Source organism: Eucyclogobius newberryi, unplaced genomic scaffold, assembly GCF_026437365.1.
Source record: "Eucyclogobius newberryi isolate DKJ021-1_F unplaced genomic scaffold, fEucNew1.0.hap1 SCAF_1, whole genome shotgun sequence".
Classification (NCBI taxonomy): domain Eukaryota; kingdom Metazoa; phylum Chordata; class Actinopteri; order Gobiiformes; family Gobiidae; genus Eucyclogobius; species Eucyclogobius newberryi.
Window position 1 is genome coordinate 29,128,197 of NW_027315723.1, and position 21,482 is coordinate 29,149,678.

The window sequence follows — 21,482 nt, forward strand, 5'->3', positions numbered from 1 at the left end:
CCTCATATGATCCAGGTCTTATTATTCTTCAAATGATATAACCAACAGTGTGTAAGCTCCCACGTGCCACGGCGTCTGCCATTGTAATATTTCTTCAAAGGCTTGTATGATGAAACAAATATGGACTTTGGCTAATCCTCTTTATACAAATCTTTGTTAGTCATTTGATCCGTTACATAAAATCAGAAGTCACACAGACTGAGTTACAGAAGTAGAAGTATTACGTGTAAATAGCAACACTATATTAGTCGGCTTATTTACATGGAATAACAAGCCAAGACTATTAAAGTATTCTAAAGTTGGCAGGTTTCGAAATGGTTTGGTGAAGGCGCCAAACCCAAAGGCCACATTTTCTTCTATAAAAACGACTGGGGAAAAACTTGACGCGTTTCCAACTGTTCCCAAGAATGAATTCCCCAGGGTTATTAGAGTAAACAAGGCCTGGTTTGGCACTGCTTCGGCTGAAAGATTTGCTGACATGAACGCAGCGGTTTGGTGGTTTTGAGCGCAGCTGATGAAGTCGAAACATAAGCACACAAACACACAAGCAGGAATATTGGATGTCCTGAGAAAGTGAACACCAGCTTCATCCAAACCTCAGCTCCGTCCACTCAAAAGGCAAAGTACTAGATTCCTCATGCTGCCGCGAGCCGTACGGGGCAGGAGGAAACGACGGGCACGAGTCGGACTTTTCATCTCTTTTGACTCATCCGCTCTGACTTTCACACGTTGCCTTTGAATGTCGGTATATACCTCCTGCCAAATATTGCAATATGAACTTTTTTTTAAATCTCAATGATTTGAATGATATTGATCCGATATTGAGACTACAGCAACGATTAATTGAAGTAGGTATTAAAAATAATCGTAATCAGATTTTGATAATAGCAATTATTATCTGGGCTCAACACAACTCAAAAACACATACTAATATAACTTTTAATACAAAGACAGTGGCGTTATTATATGCAAATTTCATCAATAATACCCTTTTGGTAAATAGCCTCTGTCTAGAAGCCGTCAGTCGCCATATTTCAACCTTTGCTTGGTTGATAATGTATTTAAAAATCTCAAAGTACGATAGAAATAATGGTTTGACTTGTCGACTAATAGTAAAAATAATCGCTGACAAGTCAAATATTTGCTAGTGAAATGTCTACTCGAGTCAGAATTGTGCTCTTGAGGTTGTTTAAAGTTGATTTATTTGTGTCACCATTAGCTGTCCCGCAAACTGACAGCTACTCTTTCTCAGGTCCTAAAGAACAAAAGTGAATTGACCAAAATCAAACTAAAATACAAATCTATCATTCCGTACGATTAAAAAGATTGCATGTCAAGTTTGTTTTATTCCAGGCCCAAAAAGTATAGACCCAACATTTGTGTAATTTAAAATCCATCTTTGAAGAAGCGGTGACACTCGGGCCCACAATTATTCCCACACGAAGAACTCCAGTAAGTGAGTAACACGTAATGAATAGAACAATTAAGTCGGACGTGAATCGGGGTCAAAAAGCAGCAATTAGTGATTTGAACTCCAGCCTCTGCGCACTGAGCATGTCTACTTTCATCCGCTAATGACTGCCGAGACCGGGCCTGCAGCAAAGCGTCTCATATTCACACGGGTCATCGTAACTTGTGTCGAATGTGCTGCAATATTACGAGAAACGCCGCAGAAATGTCAGTGTAAAAGATGTAATTTAGCAGTGGTATGTTCTGACGCCGCAATTAAAATGACAAGATCAAGGCGTGACTAATTGGTTGTCATCTTAACAAGAGGAATCGTGGGGAAAAGGGAAAAAAAACAGCTTAATTTGTATGTGACAGAAGCTTAGTGGTGAACCGCAGCGTTTGTAAAATTAGTTTGCGCTTAAGGCAAAAGCTGAAACATTGAGAGGAACTATTTAACCAGACAATTCTTTAGAATTGCTAAATCCAAGCTTTGGGAGCAGTATTGCAGTTCAGAAGTTACAAAAATATATGGAAAATTAGATAATATTGTGAATGTTGTTTCGAAGATATGCAACATTTGAATATTGAGTATATTCATTGTTAAAAATGCAAAAAAAGCTGCTTAAAACTGTTAAAAAATACAAAAAAATGATCTTGTAAACTTTCAAATAATGGTTGAAAAAATGTGTGATTAATTTTTTATAGACGTTTCAATATCGCACTTACTTCCCCTTTAGCAATAGCATAATTCAACCATCACAATTACTCAAGTCATGTACTCATTTTTGCCAATTAGATAAAAAAGAAATGCAAAAAAAATCGCACAATACTGTTGACATAGTGCTAATTTAAGGACTTTCTTTCAACAATTAACAGTAGCAGTGCATGTTAGCATTTTACTTTCCCCACATACAGTAGATGCTCGGATTAACCCCTGAGTAGAAAGATATTAGACATTTACTGGACCCTGTAAATGTTTGTAAATGAATATTAAACCACTTGACAGAGCGTTGGCGGGCCGGGGCGGTCGTTCCACGAGCCTGGCGGGCCTGTGTGTGTAGGTGTGTGCAGGTGTGTGCAGGTGTGTGTGTGCGTGTATGTGTGTGTGTGTGTGTGAGAGGAATGCGCTAACTACAGTCATTACGGCGCAGGTTCAGGTATGCGATCAAAGCTGCCGTCGGCCCCGCCCGCGCCCTGGAAGCCGAACAATTAGAGCAAAGAGGTGGAAGACGTGCAACAGATCGAGTAAAAGAATGGCGTGTGAAAAAGTCGAGTTGAAGGGAAAGTAGCCAGTAAAACTTCAGTATCAGTTTGTATTTGTACTATATATTTGTGAATGACTCCTTATATTACAACAACTAAGCGTCTGGCTGCACGATAGAGGAGTTTTTGCCGTTATTTTAAGCCTGATTTGTGATGATGAATCCACTGTTCTTTCATTTCAGAGAGGAAACAGTGAAGAGGCATGTTTCACTCAAATGCACGTGTACAGTGGACATGGAGCACCCGTTTCTCACGGCATCACCCCAGTCACTAGTCCCTTGGGTTCTGCGATATTAAAACTAAGTGTGTGGTTGCGAACGTCGAGTACCCCGCCCTGCGAAAGAACATTTTAGTTTTAACTCCCTGTGCGCAGTGTGGGAAATCCAAAACAGAGAGTCAAGGAGAGTCTGTAGACCTGATGGCAACGGTGACACGGGAACGAAGGATTTTCAAATTATAATCTGTTACCCACTTTGTCTGTAGTGTACCCTCACAAACAATCCTGCCGGCGCCCGTTACTGATTACGGTTGATTGGCTCTTAAATTGATGAAAAAACAGCTCTTTTAAAGAAGATTTGAATCCTTTTAAAGAGTCAGTCCCATCATTGGCCTTTCCATAAGTTTAGAAGTCAGGGAGTGCAATATTGAATGATAATGAAGTAGGCCTGTCACGCTACTACATTTTGAAGTGTGATATATTGCTGAAAAATAAAGTTACCGATATAGCGCGCTTGACATATTCCACAAAGCAGGCAAGAGAAACCCCACAATGGCCCTCTGCATCTCCAGCTCTCGGCTCTGCCCCTCTCATCTCTCATCGCTCTGCACACTAGACCAGGCTGAGGACCCTGCGGTGTGGCCGCGGTCCCTTCGGTGCTCTCGCAGAATCCCTGGACCGAATCCGCAGGTAAGAACGCCGATTTATGGGCCATGTCGGGGCCCGGTGCTTAGCCGCGAGAGCTGTCACTGTTCATTTAGCAGTAGTTTTCATGCGAGGGACGGTTGCTTCACCCTGCAGCGCTCCGGGAAAAAATGTGCTTTGTCATGTTTTTCTTAGAAGAGATTACGACTTTTACAACTGTCAGATTTAGCCGTGTCTTATTACATGGGGAGAACTGCTGACTCGTGGAGAGCCCAAGAACAAAGTATAGGCTGGATTTGAGATTACGTAATGAGGGTTAGACACAGAACTGACACACAAAAGTCTATTAGACCATTGGTGATAATAAAACTAATACGAATTGCCACGTGCGGGAAACTGTATGTGTTTTGTTTTCTGTTTTATAGCTGGAGATCTTTCTAAAAAGTGGCGATCTACAAAAAATATCAGAAAAGTGTCATTGCCCCGTGATGTTCAGTCAGTTAAAGAAGTTCAAGTTCTCTTCTTCTTTTTTTAAGTGGTAAGAGTGTGAGAAGACAAAATCATAAGGAAATAGAAAATAAAATGTCCCCAGTGTATCTGTCCCTTCGGGTGTCGGGTACCATATTTTCCGGACTATAAGTCTTTTTCATAGTTTTGACCTGGGTGCGACTTATACTTATATTTATACTTATAACTTATACTTATACTCTGGAGCTTCTTATATGTGATATTATTTGTTACTTTCACACTGCATTCCATACTCCAGTGCAACTTATATATGTTTTTTTTCTTCTCTATTATGCATTTTTTGGCTAAACCCCGTCCACGTTTAAGTAAATGTTTCAACTTTGTAAATGTCCAAAGGTTTCACAGCTCCGTCCCTCTCGTCCATCGCCAGACAAATATTCCACGGGTATCCATCTACTTTTTCCATTGTTGGGAGTTTTACAATCGAGATACGTTGTTTTAAAGTCAATGGGAACGTCGGTGTTGAGGACACTGCAGCGTCTCATTAATCTCAGTCCCAAAACACACACGATCGTGTTGAGCCCCTTCAGTGAATGAAAGCTGGAGCCATCTTTTCCGGACTCAGTATTTATTGTGTATAAATTATTTATGGTCATGCTATTCAAATTTCAGCTATAAAGAGTTGAACAAATGAAGCCTGCGTAAATTCACCTGGAAGACCTAACTTAAATCTGCGTCGGCCACCATGGAAGGACCCCTCTCCCCAGCGCCATCATCGCACTCAAGCAGCGTCCGTCTGTGAGAGTCAGATCCCTCACTTCACCATGGACTCTCCCAGGTTTCTGCGCTTATCCCAAAGAGGTTATGCAGTTTTTCCCGGCCAAGAAGGAGGGTGAAAGGTCAGGGGGCGTCTGCACCATGACCCTCGCACCTGCTCCTCATCCCCAATCAACGCTCTCAAGTGACTCCTCCCCGCTCCAATCAGCACCAGGCGGTCGCATTTAAGCCCTCAGGCAGATGGCTCGGCCGCTCAAACCGTACTGCGACCCACCACCTCCCCAGCTCCTCCTCTGCATTCCCCTCATCCTCTACCTTCTCTCCACATCTACCACCACCAGTCTCCAGACTCCGGGGGGAGACTTCTAATTTAATTAGATTATGGAGTGCCCATGATCACTGTCTTCCACCGGGGTCTGAGCGCCAAATAACCTCCGTAATAAAGCTTGCTAAACAGTCCTTTCTGTGTCCTGTGTCCGAGTCTCTCCAGGGTGAAATACATAGCAGATTGAAACACTTCATTATTAGTTTGTATCTGAGTCATACATGTTATTTACTCAACTGTTTAAAGCTGGAGTCTTATTGTAGTAAAGAAAAATGACAGAATGTGGCCCGTGAATATAAAGAAAAATTAATCCTGATAAATACTGACCCCAATACTGATTTATGGAAGTCAACGTACTCAGAAGTCCGTCTGCTTCTCATGAACACAGGTATATGACCGACTCAGTGTACCTTAATCCAAAATTACCGCTCTCTGCGTCTCCATGGTAACCTGGCTGACCCCTTTAGCCTGAGCAGTGATCACCCGTACAGCGCTGTGGCTCTCATAATAAGCCCTGTCTGTGCAGCATCAGTCAGAATGGAGCTGTTTGCCATTATAAGGCCGGATAATGACGAGGTGAGCTCTGGTCTTTGTTCACACACGCCTCGCTCTTCCAGTGAACAGTCAGCAGGGGCCGGACAGCTCAGATGCACTCACACGGCTGGAATCACCCACTCCCTTCAGGGGCCCAATGGAAAAGGGAATTGAATGCTTTTTTCAAGATAACATAATGTGTACAGATGTAGCTTCTATTATCATCGCGCATTAACGTGTGGTATATAGGATTCTACAGCAAAAACTAACTTACTTTTGCACTCAGGTTTAAAGCACATGTACTGCGGTCAAAATATGAAAATTCCTAGCATTGCGTGTCAGTGAATGAACCTTTTATGATCATGTTTTCTCTCAAGCCTTGACCAATCACGTGCCACGCAGCACCGATACGATTCCAGTTCGTTCCTCTCCTGTCACAAGCTGCGAGAGAATGAGCAACAGGACAGTTGCACAGGTATCATTGTTTCTAAGAATCTGTCATTTAAATGTTTTATATCATGTCATCCGTGTGCTGACATCGGGAATAGACCGCTCTGACTGTTAAAACAGGGGATTCGGTGAGTCTGCGTTTTTGTTTTGTGGCATGTTTGCACCCGGATACCGGCCTTTTTCATCGCAGTGCATTGATATGCTAATGTTGCCCATTTATATGTGTCATTTTAGGCCATTGAAGCCAATTATTTAGCTTGGTTAGAGCAACTATGGTTTTATGAGATACTGGAACTTCTGTGTTTATTTAATGGACTTCAATGCCAAAGAGGTGGACTGCTTATTATTATATTCATGCAAACATGTTTAATAATGTGTACACTGCCAATCAGGAACTCACACTCATAATAAGTTTGCCCCCCCACATCACTGGGGCAAACTTATTTTTCTACTTATTATCATTCCTGTTCTCCCACCTACCAAATCAAATCAAATCAAATCAATTTCTTTTTGTAAGGCCCAAAATCACAACAACAGTTGCCTCTGAGGGCCACAGGGAGAAATGAATCAACAAGGGAGCCATGTCTAAATGTTCTGGTCTAGCATATTCATCTCCACACTTTCTCAGTTAAATAGGCTAATTTAGAAATTAAAAGGCAATTGTGTCCACTAGGGAAGTCACAAACAAAAGTGAAATCTTAATTTCCTATGAACATGTGACTGTCCCTCAAGTTTGAGACCAGCTTTACAAAACTGAACTCCCTGAAAGACAAAATAACTTTAGATAAATGTGACAAAAACAGCCTGATAAAATGAAGTTCTTTACATTTAGCTAATTTTTTTGGCTATATATTGAACAAAAGATCCGTATTTTTTCTTTTAAAATTGTCAAGATTATTATGTTTTGGTTAATATTGTCACCTGAACAATCACAATTATCTATTAACCCCCCTAGTGTCAACATTCTACACCTAAAATGAATTAACTTTGCCAATCAGAACCACAAGAACTAATTCAGGGACTTGAAGGGGAGAAGAGTATGTCAAAATTATTCAGTTCATTGATAATCAAGACCATTTAGAAGCAAATCTATTTAATTTCGGTCTATATCACATTAACTCCATTTCATCCTTCAGAAAGTTTGATGTCATGAAGCTTGTCGAAAGGAATAGTCAGTAGACAAAGAGACTGAAAGTGAATGAAGGGTCTGACTGCTGCAGGTCATAATCATCATAATGTTTCTTTTCACAACAATCGAAACAATTGAAATCTTGACATCTCTAGCCGTGTAAACAAATGCATTACTGCTCTGTAGAACCACCACTGAAACTGCAAACTCTCCAGCCGTGCTCACCAACCACGCTCGAGTGCATTTTGAGATAGGGAAAGTTTAGGAGTGGACTTGAACCGACGGAGACAATCTGATCAGAGCAGTGGTGCAAATCCTCCATCGCCCACACAGCTGCGCATTCAACACAACAGCCAGTTACTGCAGAGTCTCAGATGGAAGTTCCCCGCGGAGTAATTATAAGTAACTTGGACTGAAGCGAAGAATGAAGCTAAACAGTTCCTGATGTCTCGATTTCCACCGCAATCTGTTGTTGACATATTGAGCTTGATCCTTTGTCACGGTGAATCCTACGGGGGCCACTCCACTCTCTCAACTAAGTCTTTACTGTTTTAAAAAGGAAAACAACGCTGAGAGTGTGTTTTTTTTTTAATTCTTTATAATACAGAACCGTAAAGTGAAATAAAGCAAGAAATGCCCAGCTGCCGTTTGTTTGTCCCGACAGATCGACAGACAGTGTGAGAGAAGCAGAGAAGAAAACGTGTAAAAAACAAACAGCCACGTTTTCATATTTCCTCGTGCCTTCTGTGCACATTTTCTTTTTTTTTTAAATCAGCTTTTCACATCCCAAAACAATCAAATGAGAGTGGCTGCTTTCTTACATTAAAATGTATCAGCTATTTGTATTTACTGTATTTTCTAAGTTGCACCAGTTTTGGCCGGGGTGCGACTTTTACTTATATTTATGCTTATATACTTATACTCCGGAGCGACTTATGTGATATAATTTGTTATTTTCACACTTGCAACCACATTTCATACTCCAGTGCGACTTATATATGTTTTTTTCTTCTCTATTATGCTTTTTTTGGCTGGTGGGACTTATAGTCCAGTGCGGCTTATAGTCCGGTAAATACGGTATTTGTATTCATGTCATGTTACTTTAAGTTCTAGTCGAGTGTATGGGGTTGAAAAATTAACCTACAATACAGTAGTAGAGCATGTGAGAAACAGCATCTTTAGCCCTGCATACACACACACACACACACACATACACACACACACACACATACACACACACACACACACACACACGCACACACACACACACACACACGCACACACGCACACACACACACACATACACACACACACACACACACACATACACACACACACACACGCACACACACGCACACACACACACACACGCACACGCACACACACACACACACACGCACACACGCACACGCACACACACACACACACACACGCACACACACACACACGCACACACACACACACACAAACACGCACACACACACGCACACACACACACACACGCACACACACACGCTCACACACACACGCACACACACACGCACACACACGCTCTCTCTCACACACACACACACACGCACACACACGCACACACACGCTCTCTCTCACACACACACACACACACACGCTCAGACACGCACACACACGCTCTCTCACACACACACAAGCTCACACAAAAGCTCACACACACACACACACACGCTCAGACACGCACACACAAGCTCACACACACACACACGCACGCACACACACACACACACGCACACACACGCTCACACACACACACTGTAAGCCTGCGTTCCCACATTCACACACACTCCCTGGAGACTCGGTCCGAGGGCTCTCTGACAGACACACTGACAGCCTCAACTCCCGCCTCAACTCCTGCGCTAAAGTGCATAATAAGCAGCAAGCCCCAACACGGAGCATATTCTTCAGCTCATATTGTTCTTGAGGGATGAATGTGTAAAAAAAAGTAATTGTAGTACTTTTACCAACTACATTTTCATATCTCACGTGTTGAACTTGTTAATAGTGAATGTTATCAGTGGATGTGGTACTGGCAGTAGAAGCAGATACTAAATGTATTTCTAGTAGTTCCATAGCGATTAATCGATTCATTAACTGTGAAAAGTCAGGTATTCAAAAAAATGATCACAATCTGTGTCCTTTTTATAACTGAAACAGAAGCATTATTAAGTCAAAACACTTTATTCCCTATCTTGAAACCTTCAGTCACCCTTTATTTGCTTGATAATGTATTTAAAAACTCTACATTTTCAATAGAAATAATCGAAAAATAATCGCTACAAAAATAATACTTAATTGCAGTCGTAATTTCTGGTAATATTTTTTTTTTTACTTCAAATGGAAAACACAACTAGTAACAATAATGGTATTTATCATTGCATATTTTGTCCCATCCTCACAAACTAATAAGTGAATAACTACTTTTTACTACTTCTAATTTGCCATTTCATCTTAGTAATATTTCAAGTAGTTATGTATGAACCCATTCCATTTCTGACACACATATATTGTATTATTCACGTATTTCAACAACGTTTGACGAAGTTAAGTGTGTTTTCTTTTCCATAAACGTCACATCAAAGCCCCTTATAAAACTGCACTCGGTCAAGAGTGTGCGGGGTCATAGGTCACCCTGATAGAGATCACTGATGCCCTCTCACAGATGCTCTCCGTGGTCAGAACCAGTTTACGCTTTAGAAAGAGGCCGTAAATATGAGACGCTTACCCCAAGAAACACTTAGCAAGCAAACTTTACCTACAACTCACCAAACTTATTTATGAACTCGCTCTGCTAATTGACTTTCTGTGTCCGGGCTGAACAATAGCGTGGCTCCTTTACCGCTTCCCCTTTATGGGCCCGGGGGTTGATTATGCCCTTAAGCAGTCCTTAAAAAGACTATGCAAACAGTTCTCTCAGCAGAACCGCATGGAAACTGCAGGGCTTTTGTGGGAAGGCTTCACTTCTCCATATGGCACTCTGCCCCGTCTCTGTGCAGAAGGTAAGAATGAGGACAGGCAAATGAAAGCCCTTTTGTGGAGAGGAATGAGGAGGAAATAGAGTTCTTAAAAGTGAGCAACGGCTATTAAAAGGTGGGCGGAATTTAGTGACTTATACATAAGTGAGGGAAAGTATCGCTGCACTATTTTATTAGGGTTATGGCGGTGGTCGGAGTCTTTTCCAGCGACTTTGAGCCCTAAGCCAGTGGTTCGGGAATACACCATTGCCACAGGAGTTTTACTCAAGGAAGAGAAAAAATATTGACTCAAAATGATCAAAACACAAGACGTGAAGAGGTGTAACACAGTTGGAGGAACACAGCCTAAAGTAAAACAAGTTGGAGTAGTTGCAGAGTTGACATATGGGCCTGCTGACATAATTTTAAACAAGCTATAGACGGTTATAAAACAGTACTATGATGCCTTACATTCGGTTTGCCAAAAACTATAATCGTTTTATCGTCGAAGTGTGTCAATTATCTGCTGCGATTGGCTAAACATCAGCTGAAAGTCCCTCCTCTTCCCAAACAATTTAAACGGGAGCCGATATTGCACAACTTTACCTTATTAAAGCTGTAATATCAATACAGCATTTGCCAGCTCAGTGTTATCAGAGCTTTATTCACCATCTTACAAACTTGTACAACAGAAATAGCGTGACTAAAATGATTGTTGAGAAGATACCTTACGATGAACAATATCCCAGTAGCCCTAGGGTTGATAACTGAATAGATGATATTGTGTACTGTATATTAGGATAGAGCAATCTGTACAGCAATTTAACCATTTAATCCAAGCACAAACCTTTTTACACAAGTCAATTCACAACTATATAATCTGTGAGGTTACTCTTGGCCCTTGTCCTACGAAGCCTTCATTCCAAGAGCATCTGAGCGAACTGCAGGTCATCTTTAAACCAAACCTCATTTCCTGCCCGTGAGAGTGGCAGGATATTAACCACGATTAGAGACAGGAAGTGAGGTGAGAGTGAAGCATATGAGGGAGCTACTGCACTTCCCTTTTGTCGTTAAAGCTAAACGCCAGCGCTATTATGGTCAGCAGCTGCCGCGACACCTCTGGGTGCATTGCTTACATTCACCGGGACACTCTGATGTGCCCCGCCCATGGGATTTGGTCAGCTGTTGCAACCCAATGAGTGAAAGGCCTTGACCTGTAAAAACTCTCTTCACTTCATAAACCAAGGCGGCACCACAAAGTCCCCCGATAAAAAAACCATACTATTTACAACGCTTTTTTTTCCATTCTTTGGCATGACACCCCAGTGGTTATCATCGGCCACCCGTCGGCACAATGCTGGACACTTGCCTCCGCGCTCTCTTTCAATGGACGGAAATTGGGACTAGAAAACAGTGCGTGGCTGAAAGGACGTGAGGCTCCATCAGACAATAGAGAATCTCCCATGTTTAGCGCACACTTCCTCCCGACACACACAGCGCTAACAATGAGGCGCTATTATGACTGACTGAGCCTGTTGTTTTAGACATTAGCATGCCAAAAAGGACTGGGCCACGTCTTCTTGAATTGGGATGCGCTGCTATCAGATCATTGTTGGAAATTGACAAAGAGGTGAAACAGTTGTTTAGGCTTCAGAATTACAGTGAGAGTATTTCAGCTGTTTTCACGCCTTTGGGTGAAGGTTGAGGTCAAATGGAGACGACTCGGACAAAATGATTTTTCGTTCTCAAGTCTATTGCATCAGCTACAACTGTATTTCACAAATGTTTTGCCATTTACAGTTTATATACATTACCTATTCACAATGTAAGTGTACGGTGCAAACTGTAACATCATGGAATGTTAGCATAAAAATTCATCTAAAGTGTTGTTTTATTTTTTTTAATTTGTGTCCCGTAGGTTTTGGAAGTTATGAAGTGAATGGGTTTATCCTCACTTCCAAATGTGACAAAAATGACTCATTTGCTGGTCAAACTTTCAGTAAAGATTTTTGGGAAAAAAGAAATAATCCAATAAAACAAAAATATCAAATTGTGATTTATTTATTTTTTTACAAAAATTGCGACGCAAGAAATGTGATTTGCGTTTTAATAATCCGATTCTGTTCAAAGTTCACATTTTAACTGCAGCCAGGAGAATTGACAAAAAAGACTGAAAAAAGAACTGACAAACAGAACAGATCAGAACAGAGCAGATCTAAACAGAATAAGACGGGATATTTCGTTGTTTGAACGATGGTACATTTAAAATTGCAGGATTTGCCATTTGCTAATTGCATCCATTCAAATTACGATTTGATTACGATTAACCTTGCAGCCCTACCAAGTCTTGTCTTGTCTTCCACTAATGAATCGTCTTTTTTCATGAACACTTCTCTACATACCATCCAGAAAAGTGTAATATCCAGGCTTAAAAATGCCAACCGTCACTAAAATGTAACACTATAAACGGCCTTGCTTTTTTACGACAATCGCTGCAAAGACAAATAAAGACTGGAGGGCTAAATCACACTTGACATACGACTTTAACCCAGAGAGACACATAATATAAAACCTCGTCATTCATCTCCTGCAGTCGTTTCCTTATTATTATATCCTGTGATTTAAGCCAAAGACTCCAAGTACCAACAGCGCCTGTATTATTCTGCGCACTATTGTTCCCCAATGAGAGATTCACAAAGAAAAGGGTTTGTTTACATCAGAGGGAATCGTCTCGTGAAGGGGTAAAGGGGTCTCGGCGGACCTTTACAAAGGATCCAGGCTGTTTATTGCACCCGGCTGAGTGTTTAAGGGAAAATGTTTGGTAAATGCTTGTTGACAAAAACACCAGGGAACAATGTGTGTACTTTTCAGGTGATAAACCAGGCTGATGGAAATAAACTGCAAATTGTTCTCGTAATATCCCAAATTAGATTACCCATAACTGCAGAAGGAAAACTATGGTTAAACATCTTTTTAACTGCTGTAAACTTATTTATATTTGGTGCAGTGTCGTGAGTTTGGCTCCCGACTCCAACTACCGTATTTTCTGGACTATAAGTCGCACCTTTTATCATAGTTTTGGCCAGGGTGCGACTTATACTTATATTTATACTTGTTATATACTTATACTCCGGAGCGACTTATATGTGATATTATTTGTTATTTTCACACTTGCAACTGCATTTCATACTCCAGTGCGATTTATATATGTTTTATTCATTATGCATTTTTGGCTGGTGCGACTTAAATACAGTATTTGCTGCGTGTCCTCCCTTCTCTCTCATCTGTCCTGTCCAATAAAGTCTGTGGGCCAAAAAGCTTTAAAAAAAATAGATATATTATTTACTTTACTGCCACTATTATAATTACTGTGGTTATTGCTGCTATTCCTTTTATTGTTATTACTTGCATGTATACTTATGTTCTGATCTTTATGACTGCAGCTATGAGTTTTCCTGGTTATACATCATTCATAATTTTCTTATTTTTTCTTATTTTTGTTTTGTTTTGCTCTCCTCTAAAATTGGCCTTAATCGGAAAGTAAGGGGGGAAATTGTGCTTTTTTTTGGTTTTTTTGAGCCTCCTTGTAATGTGATCCTGTTTTCAGTTCAATAATAAGTACCAGAAAAAGCATAATAAATCATAGTGGTTGAATATATATCAGTTATTGTTCATGTATTACAGATTTTCTTTTTTTGTTCATGAGCCCCGGTTGCTTTGGATCCAGGCGGGCATGATGAATCCCATAATTGTGTGAGTCTGTCTCCATTGGGGCTGCCCTCTCCTCTCAAGGGCAGCGAGAGCAGTGACATCCACAAAGCCTTCTCCTCACACGTCTCTCGTGTATTCGAAAAGGCGCTGGGACGGGACCGTTTCAGAGGAACTCGCTCACTCGCTCATATGAAGAGACAAGGAAGACCTCGACCCGGCCTTTGCCCCGCCCTAACCAGATGCATCAAATAATTCAGCCAAGATGCCCTTCCTGTCAAGACAAGGAGACATATTATGCTTTTCTTTGGTACTTTAGTGTTTAAGTATAACATACGCAGATTATTTGTGCATTTCCGTTGATAAACTCTTCCTCTTTGTTGTGAAACGCTCACCGTAAAAAGCAGCAGATTGTCATTTACATGTTTTAATTTTTGACAACCTACGTATCGCTCGGAGTTTTAATAGGTAGGGTAGGTGAAAACAGGACTTTTCTAAATACAACTTTGAGTGAACTAATGATGAGGAAACACCGATGGAACAAGGTTAAAAGTATAGCACTGCACACTATAACAAAAAAAGTAAATGTATGTGTTGATAATGCAATAACTGATATCACAACAAGGTCAAGATACATTTTTTAACATGAAAACGTTAAAAAAGGCAGATTTTTTTCCCCCAATGTTAATGCCTAAATTAGCCTCGATTAGTCTTGGTTTTGTCTCTGTTCAGTTTTTATTTTGACACAGTTTTAGTAGGCCTGTTAAATTAAGGTTAATTTTAATATAACTAAAAGTACCGGTAAGTACCTGAACGAAAACCCACCCAGACATGAGGAGAACATGCAAACTCTACCCAAACATACCCAGGAATCAAACCCATTCTAGTCCTAAAACAACTACAACACACAATACAAAAAAGCATGTATTAATTCATTGAACCATTCTGTGATACGTACAACTATGTTTGAGTTACAATTGTCCACTTTTACGAATTATTTCTATTACAGACATTCAGCTTTGGCGTGTACATTTGTGGAGAGAGGGGGTGTGCTAATCTCCGTTTGAAAAAAAAAGAAATCTAGGTTGCCGTCCAAAGTGGCTGCGCGTTTCCCTTTACACTTTTGTATAAAACCCTGTATCGCTGCATTCCAATCCGCTCCTTTCATATCTGCTAAATGAGCTTAAAGCATTGCTACTAGACCGTCTCACTCTGGAAAGCCCTTTTTTTTTGTCTTTGCCACTTTGCCTATCTGTGAATCCCACTGAGATTCATTGAGGGATTTGCGAGGGATTATGTGTCAGCCCCGCACTAAAACAAAGTGTTAGTTCTGGAGGGTTAAGCTCTCTTGGCAGTATTTATGTGAGCGGCTTTGGTTTCAGGGAGGAACGGGACGGTCAAGGGCTCGCTCTTCCATTTGCACCGGGACGCAAGGACAAAATAACAGTCGGAGTGAGACGTTTTCATGGTTAAACATTGTGAATAAAAATACGCTTGAAATTAAAAGCCTTTGTGAGGTCTTGAAGCGTTATTTTTCCCAGTGATGACTTCCATCTTGGAAAACTGCCACCTTTCTGTCACTTCCAATCACAGCCTGCTCCCTGTGCCTTACCTTAAACATAAAGGTTTACTATATTTTTGATAATAAAACTAATTTGAGCAGGTATCAATACTGGAAGAACAACAAGAACAAACAACAAGAACAAAACCAAACAACAAGAACAAAACCAAACAAAAAACAGGACAAACTTGGACCCTTGCTGAATAGTTTTAGTTTGTTTTTGATCAATTTCAGAAGAAGTATAAGATAAAATATATATAAAGCAAGTCTTATTATATTGCGTTGAAACCTACATTCTACTATTCTAACTAGTAAAATACTATTCGACTACTAATGAAGTTACTAAATGATCTAAATCAGTATCATGAGCCTGTTCTGTTCTAATCGAGGTTGAAACTATTGCATCGTGTTCATATTGTTCTTGTTGCAAAAATGCATTTAATCCTTAAGTCGGAGAGACAACAGGAGTCAGGCCAAATGCAAAAGAGTTCAGGCAGCGAACCAGCTGACAAAACACAGAGAAGGTGTGAAACAGCAAAAAGGGACAAAAAGGTTCACTCTTGTCGGTAGTAAAAGAGCCGTTTTACAAATGTTATGACTTGCTTAGGGCTGCAAAGAACGGGCATCTTCCCAAGTAACGAATCCAAACATTATTCCTCTGACTAATTACATAGTTGTTTGGATCGCAAAAGGTGTGTGAATGTTTCACTCAATTTGACACGATGAAGCTATAGTGGACGTCCTGATTTGAGGATATTTACAGACAGAATTTTTTTTTTAAATCAAAAATAGTAATGTAAATTTGTTCTGTATGTTTCTGGTGTAAATCTTGCTTTGTCTGAGTAATGAGTTCTGAGTTCTCTTCTCTCAGCAGAGTTGTGGAGTCTGTGTTAAATCCGGAGAACTATTATTCAATTACTAAACTAGTTGACAATTATTATAAAATAATGAATTAATCAATTAAGTCGTTTTGGCATTAGATTTGCTATTAAAGAGAATGTGACACCTTTCACTGGCATTATATCCTGATGTGAAAAGAAACTATAAACAAATCAACTTTCACCTTGGGGAAAGTAAAATTGCAGTTTTATATGTTACAATATAAGTCATGACTCTATTTGACAGCAGCTCATAAAGACAAACTTATTTTGCCTCATAAGATAAATCAGATTTGTCTGAGCGTTTTGCTGAGTATGCAAGCGGGGGCAGTAAAAGTAGCTCTACTCTCATATTACTGTCCCAAAATCACTAAATGAGTCACTTAATAAAGAGGTAATCTACACTTATTTTTACCATAAATACTCAGCTACTTCAAATGCTATTTACACGCTGTACTGTGGGTTTGACAAATATAACTCCATTTCAGACCTTATGCCAAACCACAACAGAATCTCCCCTTTGACCCCTGAAGTGCTGGTGACACCTCACACGCAGCCCCCAGTATGTAAACAACAGCCTGAACTATAACACGAGTGACGAGAGGGAGAACCAGACCTGTGGAGGAGGAGGGGGAGGAGGAGGAGCAGGAGGCGGAGCATGGAGGAGAAGAAGGAGAAGCAGGAGGAGCTGGAGGAGGTGGAGAAGGAGAAGGAGGAGGAGGAGCAGGAGCAGGAGGAGGAGCATGGAGGAGAAGGAGGAGAAGCAGGAGGAGCAGGAGGAGGTGGAGAAAGAGAAGGAGGAGGAGGAGCAGGATGAGGCGCATGGAGGAGAAGGAGGAGAAGCAGGAGGAGGAGGAGAAGGAAGAGGAGGAGGAGCAGGAGCAGGAGCAGGAGGAGGAGCATGGAGGAGAAGGAGGAGAAGCAGGAGGAGGAGGAGAAGGAAGAGGAGGAGGAGCAGGAGGAGGAGGAGTAGCAGGAGCAGGAGCAGGAGGAGGAGCATGGAGGAGAAGGAGGAGAAGCAGGAGGAGCAGGAGGAGGTGGAGAAAGAGAAGGAGGAGGAGGAGCAGGATGAGGCGCATGGAGGAGAAGGAGGAGAAGCAGGAGGAGGAGGAGAAGGAAGAGGAGGAGGAGCAGGAGGAGGAGGAGTAGCAGGAGCAGGAGCAGGAGGAGGAGCATGGAGGAGAAGGAGGAGAAGCAGGAGGAGGAGGAGAAGGAAGAGGAGGAGGAGCAGGAGGAGGAGGAGTAGCAGGAGCAGGAGCAGGAGGAGGAGCATGGAGGAGAAGGAGGAGAAGCAGGAGGAGCAGGAGCAGGAGCAGGAGGAGGTGGAGAAGGAGGAGGAGTAGCAGGAGCAGGAGGAGGAGCATGGAGGAGAAGCAGGAGGAGGTGGAGAAGGAGTAGCAGGAGCAGGAGGAGGAGCATGGAGGAGAACGAGGAGAAGCAGGAGGAGCAGGAGGAGGGGGAGAAGGAGCAGGAGGAGGAGGAACAGGGAGGAGGAGTAGAAGTAGGAGTAGTAGTAGTAATAGTAGTAGGAGTAGTAGCAGTAGTGCTAGTAGGAGTAGTAGTTCTTAGTAGTTCTCAGTAGTAGTAGTAGTAGTAGTAGAAGTAGTAGTAGTAGTAGTAGTAGTGGTCGTAGTTCGGAGTAGTTGTAGTAGTAGTAGTAGTAGTAGTGGTAGTAGTAGTAGTAGCCCAGTCCTTAGTAGTAGTAGCCATAGTCCTTAGTAGTAGTAGTAGTAGCCCAGTATATTTGTTGGAGTTGTACTAGTAGTAGTAGTAGCCCAGTATATTTGTTGGCGTTGTACTAGTAGTAGCCCAGTATATTTGTTGGCATTGTACTTGTAGTAGTAGCCCAGTATATTTGTTGGCATTGTACTTGTAGTAGTAGCCCAGTATATTTGTTGGCATTGTACTCGTAGTTATTGAAGTTAGTGTAGTTGTTGTTGCAGTAGCAGTCGTGGTACTCTCTGTAGTTTGCAGCAGTTCAGTAGTCAGTTTCTTAATAGCGCGTAACACACAGAAACGTGACGATTGCATCCCCACAGTAAAAGTAGTAGTTGCAGTAAGTAGTGAGTAGTAGTTTTCAAGTCCAAGACCAGGTAGATGAATAGTACAGACGTAAATCTTCTTTTCGCTCTCCAGCCTGTCATTGCCGGCTTATTTAGAGACACGCGCCCTTTGGAAACACTGCGTCGCCGTGAGTGACGGGGCGTTTTAGGCAGGATGATGGATGAAGCGGAGGCGCTGACAGACGCTTTGATGCCACACAAAACCACCGCTGGCACTAAACTAATACACACTTCTTTAAAACTAGTCGACGCTCGGCAGCCTTAAGTATGGAACTGAAACATGAATCTGTGATGGGTCAGTGGAAGCTGTCAGTTTGGTGTGCAGTCCTCATTTCCATTACACAGTTCTTTAAAACTGCAGCACATTCAGCAAGATAGTTTTTGACTCAATAATAATGATGTGTGTCTTTTCTTTGCACTAACAGGAAACTTTTTTTATTTTGTTTTTGGCAATGTATTCAAATTTTAGCTATAAAGGGTCAGGGTTAGTCGTTTCCTTCCTCCAGAAAGTGAAAAGAACTGTCACGATAAGCATTACTATCGCACGATATATCGCTGCAGAAAACATCACGATTGTTTTATTGTACCGTACCATTAACAGGTATGTGCTACAACTAATAAAAAATAAGAATAGAAGTATGATTAGCCATAAAAGTAGCTCACATTTCATCATGATATATCATCTCCCCTATTGCAAAGTAAATGTACACATGATAAACACTAAGCAGGCTCTTGAGTTTTTTTTAACTTTTTATTATTTATTTTATTTTATTTCTATTCCCCCTAACATTTATTTATTTTGTTTTTTGCCCCCTCTCTTGGTGTAATAAGTGTTGTTGAGTTTGTGTATGTTTTATGTTCTGATGAAAAATAAAATAGTAAAAAAAAGATAAACACTAAGCATGAAAATAAACTGTTCCATGTATCACTTGTTGGACTGTATTGTGTCTGTAATAGTATTTTTTTGACATGATAAAGTGCATTTCCCTCACACTCTGACAGTGACCGCGGTGACCGTCGTGACCCCGGTGCCCTCCTCCTTCTCCTCCTCCTCCACGTGCCCCGTGAACCGGCTCTTACCTTGTTGGAGAACGGGGGCCGGGCCAGGTTGACTCCGTCCCGGATGAGCTTATCCCTAATCATGATTTTGAGCTTGAGCTTCGGGTAGACCGTGGCGTCCCTCCGGTTCCCCAGCGTCAGGTTCCTCTGCGCGCCCATCGTGTACCCCCCGTTCCGCGGCGCGCGCTCGTTCAGAGGCTCGGTCCACGACTTGGAGCTCCGCAGCTTGGACTCGTACTGGCTGACCATGTGGCCGGCGTACACGTCCGCGGCGGTGGTGGCGGCGGTGGCCATCGGCTCCAGCGTGAAGTAGAGCCCGCTGGCGGCAGTCTCCTTCGCCTCATCCTTGAGCCGGCGCACGGCTTCGTGGATGCGCTGCCGGTGGTGCGGCACGTACACGCCGATGGCATCCAGGTCCGGGTCGCCGATCTGCTTGCACACCTCCAGGTCGTCGTAGCCGTTGTCCACGAACGGCTCGACGTACTGGGCGAGCTGGAGCGTCTTGAGCCACTCGAACACGATGACAGGTCCGTTGGTCGTCATTTTTGCGCGTGTTTTTTGTTCGGACCCCCCCCCCCCACAAACACACAACTTATTATTCCTCGCTCAAAAGGACGCGCGCTGTATCAAAAACGGACATCGTAAAGTCAAACGGGAGTTGGTTTGTTGCGCGCAAAAGAACCACTTTCGCGTCGACAGGTAGAATACATGTCAACATCCACTCAAACAAGCGGCTCGCAGATGATCCCGGTTCTCCCAGAAATCAAAGTAAATCTCACGCAAAGGTTAATCCCAGATGTGGAAAGTACACGGTGACAGGTATCCTCCTCCACGCGCGCGCGCTGCATCCAAAACGGCCACTTATAGTTACAACGGTCCGCGGCGCGTCACCGTCACCGCCAGCGCGTGGAACTAGAGCCAAGAGCCAACACACGCTCCGCCGCCACCGCCGCCGCCGCTCCTCCCGCCGCCGTCCACGCCCCCTTCAACCTCACAAATCTCACTCTTCTTTTTTAAACAGTTCCTCCTCTACATTAGTCCCGACTTGTCACCAGGCGCGCGCTTCCTTTTCCCGTCAACTTGTTCCGAAAAGCGCACGCAGCAGCTCGTCCCCCCCACGCTGCTCCGTGACGCGCCGCTGTTGTGTTCCTCCGCCGCCGCCGCCGCCGCCGCCGCTGCTTTCCCCTCCGCCTCACTCACTTCACACACGCGCTCACCCATTCAAGCATTTTCTCTTCCCCCCCCTTTTCCCCAGCGCGTCTCTCACGAGCGCCCTCTACGTACGAGCGCGGGTACTGCGGCCCCGGGCAGCAGCGGTCAGGACGCGCTCATCCGGCCGCGCGCGCGTCTCGATTCGTGGAACAAGTCAAGTGGTTACAATGTGACTCCAGAGACAGATAGGGAAAACTGTGGTTGGGAAAAAAGAAAACACACACAGACACGCACACACACGCACACACACACACGCACGCACGCACACACACGCACGCACACACACACACGCACACACACGCACGCACACACACGCACACGCACACGCACACGCACGCACGCACACACACACACACACACACACCTGAATAAGTGTCCTTCCTGTCCAAATGGAAAGCTGAGTTGCAGATGATGCATGCTCTATGAAATGCGAGCTGACATCTTGTTAGGGGCCAGTTTGATACGATCACTATCTCGGAGCGGGGCTGGAAGTCATTTGCCGCGGCCCATTATGACGCGCGGTGGGGCTGGGGAGGACAGGCGGAGAGGGAGAGCGGAGTGAATATCAAACGGTCCATTTTTTTATATATATATATTTTTGGGGGGTCCGTGCCGGTGCGTTTGTATTGTGTTCCGATCAGGGCCGCGTGCGCTGACACCGTATGAGATTTACCTGTCGGTCCGCTGACAGGGTAATTACAGTGAAACGCTCCATTGTGTGGAATTCTGGGTAAATACTTAACGGGGAGTGAAGGGAAAG

General features: G+C 42.9%; 1 protein-coding gene across 3 annotated transcripts in view; it reads right to left on the reverse strand.

Annotated features, from left to right (window-relative positions):
* sash1a (SAM and SH3 domain containing 1a) overlaps positions 1 to 20,053 on the reverse strand; it is a 232,250-nt gene extending 212,197 nt beyond the window's left edge. For all 3 annotated transcript variants that reach the window (XM_072442765.1, XM_072442756.1, XM_072442749.1), the window contains exon 1: positions 19,532 to 20,053. In XM_072442765.1, the coding sequence (XP_072298866.1) occupies positions 19,532 to 20,053 (522 nt within the window). The remainder of the gene's footprint in view (positions 1 to 19,531) is intronic.
* Positions 20,054 to 21,482: the final 1,429 nt, after the last annotated feature.